The following is a 6754-nucleotide window of genomic DNA, read 5'->3' on the forward strand; positions in this document are numbered from 1 at the left end:
TGACCCTAGTCGCCATGGGTGGCTTCTTCGACAAGGGAAAGCCTGGGCCGGCTTGTCGCACGGTCGTGCCAAGGAAGGAGGGCTCACCGGCCACAGGACCGGTTATACATTTCCGTGCACTGGGCGCAGTACCACTGCCGTGGCCGAATGTCAACCTCCCGCACGATTGGCATCTCGACCCCCACCACATCCCGGAGTGGGTGCGTGCAGAGGAGATCCGCAAACGGCATGTCATCCTCACGCTGGAGCAGCGCACCGACTCGGCGTACGCGACAGTTAGTCCTAACTGAGACGTTTGATTCACTACGGAGCACAATGTGCGCCGTCGCGGCGCCATTCAGGTCAAGGCCCGCCCTGCACCGCCGCCGCCAGTAGTGAAAAGGACAGGAAGGCGAAGGCGGAGTACCAGGTTGCACTAGAGGAGACACTCCAGCGCGAGGAGGGCACACGATGGCCTAGAGGAGGCGCTCCAGCTCTGCATGACCGGCAATTGCGTCTACCTGCCAGCGCCAGCGCCAGCGCCACCACCCGCACACGTCAGAGTTGGGCTAGTTTTTTTAAGTTTTTATTTATGTTTTACGTATAATTATGTTTGAAGTGGACTTTGGCAGGTTTTAATGTTTAATTATATTTTAATAATTAACATGTTTTTAAATTTGGATAGTTTATATTTCTATTTAGCTTTTTTTCTAAAACCACATGGACTAATGCAGTTGGGCCCACCTGCGACCCAAATCAAAAACCAGATACGCGCATCTGCTCAGCCACTCAAACAGACAAAAACTACATCCATTTGCGTCGGCCGGTTGGAGTTGCCCTAAAACCTCTTTGATCTCACACACACTGGATGGGGTTTGATACGGCCGGTTGTGATTTACTCCCTCAATATCAACATATAAGACGTTTCTTGCCACTGTCATAGTGTCAAAACATGGTCCTATATTTTGATACAGAGATTACACTGACTGACAATAGCTTTGAAGACACCACAAAAGAAGAGAAATGAATTGTGATTTACTCCCTCAATATCAACATATAAGACGTTTCTTGCCACTGTCATAGTGTCAAAACATGGTCCTATATTTTGATACAGAGATTACACTGACTGACAATAGCTTTGAAGACACCACAAAAGAAGAGAAATGAATGTCTATGCACCGACAAAGGGATCACAGAATAACACGTTGCACTTTTATCAGATTGATACAACAGTGCATTGCAAATTCAACACAAAATGTATGCCTTCCACCTTAACAAATGACTGCAGCCTAGCATAACTTCTCAGTGTGGAGGAGAATGGGGGAAAAATGCATCCTTTAAAATTGTCATTAAACAAAAGAGTACAAGCTACCTTTCATATTCACAAACAACAATTAGGCTGAATGACTGATCAAATGGTGATTTTTGCCTATGCCAGAGAACGACGTTGGTCATCTTGGGCCAGACAGTTCAACGGCGCGGAGGTTATATGTGGAGTCAACAATCCAGTCGTTGCGAAGAGGAGCCAACTCTGCCTCCTGCCTGACCACCTCCACCTTCTGCCATTCCTCCCATCTCTCTGCCAAGCCGTCACCTTCCAGCATCCTCACGACCTCTGACATCTTGGGGCGCTCCACTGGCGAGCCCTGCGTGCACAGCAGCGCTACCTGGATCAGCGATTCCACCTCGGTCTCTTCATAGTTGCTCTGCAAGTCTGGGTCCACCAGCATCTCAACTTTTTTCTCCTTCAACAATCCTTTCACCTGTAGAATTGGCAGTTGAATTAATCATTTGCCCACTTGTTACTGATAACAGAGTATAATGCATCCCACATATGATACAACTGGTTGTCTCTAGTGACAGCATATTAGCACATTCTGTCCTGGAAGGATGAACTGCCAGCTTGTCACTCACCAATGTATACCCTCTATATAACAAGTTAATGGGGCTAAGGACAGCCCATTATTACATGGGCTTGGTGACAATCATTTATAAGAAATCTTAAATTCCAAAACAGCATGATCATGAGAAAAACATTAGATGTGGTGATGATAATTATTTACGCTCACTCTTGAGCATGGTTTTCACTTTGTACTTTCATCAGAATTTCATTAATTTTGATCATAATGAAATAATTGTCTTCCCGTCAAACTATTTCAGCAAGTACAGTACAACAACAACAAAGCCTTTTTGTCCCAAACAAATTGGGGTAGGCTAGAGTTGAAACCCATAAGGTCTCAAAACCAACTCATGGTTCTCGCACGTGCATAGCTAACTTCCACGCACCCCTGTCCATGGCTAGTTCTTTGGTGACATTCCATTCCTTCAGATCTCTCTTAGCAGACTCCTCTCATGTTAAGTTTGGTCAGCCGACCTCTCTTGACATCATCAGCATGCTTTAAACGTCTGCCATGCACTGACGCTTCCTATAGAACCTGAATAAACGTGGCATGCGTTGTATATGCCCAAACCATCTCAGACGATGTCTACTACACCGAACTGTTGGACATGTTGCCTTTTAGTTGGCCAACATTCATCGCCATACAACATCACAGGTCAAATCGCCGTCCTTAGAACCTGCCTTTTAGCTTTTGTGGCACTCTCTTGTCACAGAGAACGCCAGAAGCTTGGTGCCACTTCATCCATCCAGCTTTGATTCGATGGCTCACATCTTCATCGCTATCACCATCCTTCTGCAGCATTGACCCCAAATATCGAAAGGTGTCCTTCTAGTATACCACCTGCCCACCAAGGCCAACCTCCTCCTCGTGCCCACTAGTACTAAAACCACACCTCATGTACTCAGTTTTAGTTCTACCAAGCCAAAAACCTTTTGATTCCAAAGTCTGACTATCGCCGCTAGCACCACATCATCCACGAAAAGCATACACCATGGGATATCTCCTTGTGACCTCATCCATCACAAAAGCAAAAGATAAGGGCTCAAAGCTAACCCTTGGTGCAGTCCTATTTTAACCAAAAAGTTTTCAGTGTCTCCATCACTTGTCACAACATTATCGTACATGTCCTTGATGAGGGCAATGTACTTTGTTTAGACTTTATGTTTCTCCAAGGCCCACCACGTGACATTCCGCGGTATCTTATCGTATGCAAGCCTTTCTTTTGCTCCATGTATCTCTTCATAAGTTGCCATACCAAGAAAATGGCTTCCATGGTCAACCTCCCAGGCATGAAACCAAACTGATTTTTGGTCACGCTCGTCATTCTTCTCAAGTGGTGCTCAATGACTCTCACATAGCTTCATTGTATGGCTCATCAGCTTAATTCCACGATAATTAGTACAACTTCGAACATCCTGCTTGTTCTTGAAGATTGGTACTACTCCCTCCGTTCCTAAATACTTGTCTTTCTAGGCATTTCAACAAGTGACTACATACGAAGCAAAATGAGTGAATCTACACTCTAAAATATGTCTACATACATCCGTATGTAGTAGTCATTTGAAATGTCTAGAAAGACAAATATTTAGGAACGGAGGGAGTAATATACTCTGTCTCCATTCCTCCGGCATCTTGTTTGCCCGAAACATGATGTTGAAAAGCTTAGTTAGCCATACCATCGCTGTCTATGAGGCTCTCCACACCTCAATGGGGATACAATTAGGGCCCATTGCCTTGCCGCATTTCATCTTTTTAAAGCTCCCTGACCACAGACTCCTGGATTCGTTGCACACAACCTATGTTGTATCATCAAAGGAGTCGTCCAGCTCAATGGTAGAGCTCTCATTTTCTCTATTGAACAACTTGTCAAAGTACTCTCACCATCAATGCTTGATCTCCTCATCCTGTCCTTCACCAGAAGGCGATCTGCTCCGTCCTTGATGCATTTGACTTGGTTGACATCCCTCGTCTTCCTCTCTCAGATCTTGGCCATCTTATAGATGTCCCTTTCGCCTTCCTTCATGTTTAAACGCTGGTAGAGGTTCTCATACGCCCAACCCCTTGCTTCACTCATAGCAACTACAGTAGTATGCACAAATTCGAATAATTCTCAAATTACATTTGAACTTTTTGAAATATTTAGTTAGATTGCAATCTAATTCAAGTGGAAACTTTGGCCCTTTGGCCGAAATGAAAACCAAAATCGCTGAATTCCAAAACCGAACCACTAAATTTCAGTGAAATTCAGTAATTTTGGCTATGGCTGAAATATTTCTGAAACTGAAATTCAAAACTATGCTCTTGAGAAGAAGTATTTACCCAGTCAAGAAGCATAACATCATCATCATTTGCAAGGCGAGCAAGATCAAATGCCCTCTGCCCAGTAATAAGCTCCAGAAGTGTGATTCCGTAGCCGAAAACATCAGTCTTCTCAGAGGACTTTCCAGTGGATAGGTACTCAGGAGCAATGTGTCCAATTGTTCCACGAACAGCAGTAGTTACATGAGTATCCTTGTAATCCATAAGTTTGGCAAGCCCAAAATCACCCACAACTGCCTCGAAATCCTCGTCCAAAAGAATATTTGCAGCTTTGACATCACGGTGGATGATCTTGGGATCACAGTGATCGTGCAAGTAAGAGAGTCCCCTTGCAGATCCAAGTGCAATTCGTCTTCTGGTATCCCAATCAAGGGGTGGTTCAGATGGCTGACGCTCTATGAAATCAAGCACCATAAATAAGAACAGAAATATTTCAGCATATCATCACAGCAGAAAAGGTCATATTTAATGTGATTATTGGCTGAGGAAGCCGCATTCAGAATGCGTTAGGTACTACAGGAAAGAACAAAGTACCTCGCAAACGTGATGCAACACTGCCATTGGCCATGTATGGATAGACTAGTAATCGTTCAGTAGGTGTCATGCAAAAACCACGAAGTCGGAGAAGGTTCCTATGCACTGCCATGCTAATCATCTCAACTTCTGTTTGGAACTGAAGCTCGCCACCAGGGGTACGTTCCTCTTTTAGTCTTTTCACCGCTACCAATGTACCATCTGCAAGCCTCCCCTTGTACACTTTTCCAAAACCACCTCTTCCTAAAATGTTCTTATTATTAAAGTTGTCAGATGCAACTTGAAGCTCTCGCAATGAGAACTTCTTAAGCTGACCAAGATGAACTTCTGGATCTTCCTCGGCTGAAGAAAAATGAGATGACATAAGAACATGATGTGTGGTGTTCGAGAAAATAAGAACAAAATGTGTGGCATGGATGACATGAGGACACAATTTTTGGCAAATGAAGAAAGGTATCAGTATATGAAACTGACCAGGCACATCGAAGAAATGTTCTTCAGGTTTACGACGGCGCCACATTGCAAATGCAATAGCAGGAACAGCAAACACCAGTGCAGCACCAGCAGCAACGCCACCTGCGATAGCTCCAGTGCTAGAGGCACCTAATGGAATAAAATCCATCAAGCACATGTACCAAAGTGCCATCTTTTCTACTGCCTTGAATATTGACAAGCAAATTCAAGTACTCATAACTTACCTGCTGATTGAGTTGGTGGTGTTGGAGGATTGTATGGAGGAGGTGGGGAAAAAGGAGGATCCCCAGGGCAGGGCTTTGTGGTACCAGGACCACAAAGAAGTGGATTATTCGCAAAACTGAGCCAAGAAATAAAACCTTGTTAAAACTGGCAATGGAGTTGGACTAAACATCATTCAATCTTTTGCAGATAGAAGACCTTATAGGGGTGAAGAGCGAAAAGGAGCCAGTAGATGGAACTGCTCCTGAGAGGTTGTTGTTTGAGAGATCGCTGCATTAATGTAACTGTTATATATATATTCATCCCAACACATAACGAAACTACATGAGAACGACAGAGCACAACGTTCAACTTACAGTACTTGAAGAGTAGTGATATCAGTCAAGGATTTAGGAATTTGACCCGACATGCTGTTGTTGTTAAGACGGCTATCCTTCCAAGTAGGCATAATAGCAAAAAACAGTTAAGACTTATAAATACAAGGAAACAAATGATACAACTAATAATAGGAAACAGAATGGTACTGTTGGCACTTAATCTGCATGACAAGTTAGTAAAAAAAATGGAAACAAAAAGTTATAGAGGAGTGACAAACACCAAAATCCTTACAAAGAGAAGTACACAAAAAATGACACATTAGTCAATGCATGCATCATGGCATTTGGATTATGCTTTTCAATGAGAATTATCTGTTTCCATTCTTAACACTAGTTCGTAAGCCTCATTCTCCCAAATGAGAAAAGATCGCAGGACAAGAACAACTGTTACAACTAAGAACAGACCAACTGAAAAGAATCTAAATAACATCAAAGTAACATCAGATATGCAACAACAGATGTGCTTGTAGCCAAAAGACCTATTCTTACAGGAATCGAAGCTTCAAAAGATTCCCCAGGCTGTCAGGAATAACTCCTGTGAACTTGTTCAGATACAAATCCAAACTGACCAGGCTAGTTAGGTTGCCCAGTTCAGCAGGTATTGGCCCACTTATGTTGTTGCTGTAAAGCTCCCTATAACCAAAGGAACACATATCAGTTTTCAAGTGTAGAGAAACATTTAGAAGTGAGGAAATATATACTAAACAACTAACAGAAGAAAACACAGAATATAAGCAAAATAACATCTTCAAAATGGCATGCACAAGTGTATAAATCTACAAAAATTGAGCATTCAGTTTTGTCTCCTGTTCCCAACCCTAGCCACCGCTCCAAAAGGTCTCCTCCATGCCGTCACCTCGGCCCCCCTCCTCTCCCACATCTGGCGGCCTCATCATCCGTTTTGTTTTTCTTTCCCTAACGTTTTGTTTCCCTAGCGGCATCGACGAG

General features: G+C 43.5%; 1 protein-coding gene across 1 annotated transcript in view; it reads right to left on the minus strand.

Annotated features, from left to right (window-relative positions):
* Nucleotides 1–1135: 1135 nt before the first annotated feature.
* Nucleotides 1136–6754, minus strand: part of LOC119316892 (LRR receptor kinase SERK2-like) — a 9499-nt gene continuing 3880 nt past the window's right edge. Inside the window, exons 5-12 of the mRNA XM_037591275.1 lie at nucleotides 6296–6439; nucleotides 5786–5857; nucleotides 5628–5699; nucleotides 5432–5547; nucleotides 5208–5336; nucleotides 4734–5075; nucleotides 4200–4594; nucleotides 1136–1742 (exon numbers count right to left, since the gene is read on the minus strand). Of these exons, the coding sequence (XP_037447172.1) occupies nucleotides 1431–1742; nucleotides 4200–4594; nucleotides 4734–5075; nucleotides 5208–5336; nucleotides 5432–5547; nucleotides 5628–5699; nucleotides 5786–5857; nucleotides 6296–6439 (1582 nt within the window). The 3' untranslated portion in view covers nucleotides 1136–1430. The remainder of the gene's footprint in view (nucleotides 1743–4199; nucleotides 4595–4733; nucleotides 5076–5207; nucleotides 5337–5431; nucleotides 5548–5627; nucleotides 5700–5785; nucleotides 5858–6295; nucleotides 6440–6754) is intronic.

This window comes from Triticum dicoccoides, chromosome 6A (genome assembly GCF_002162155.2).
Source record: "Triticum dicoccoides isolate Atlit2015 ecotype Zavitan chromosome 6A, WEW_v2.0, whole genome shotgun sequence".
Classification (NCBI taxonomy): domain Eukaryota; kingdom Viridiplantae; phylum Streptophyta; class Magnoliopsida; order Poales; family Poaceae; genus Triticum; species Triticum dicoccoides.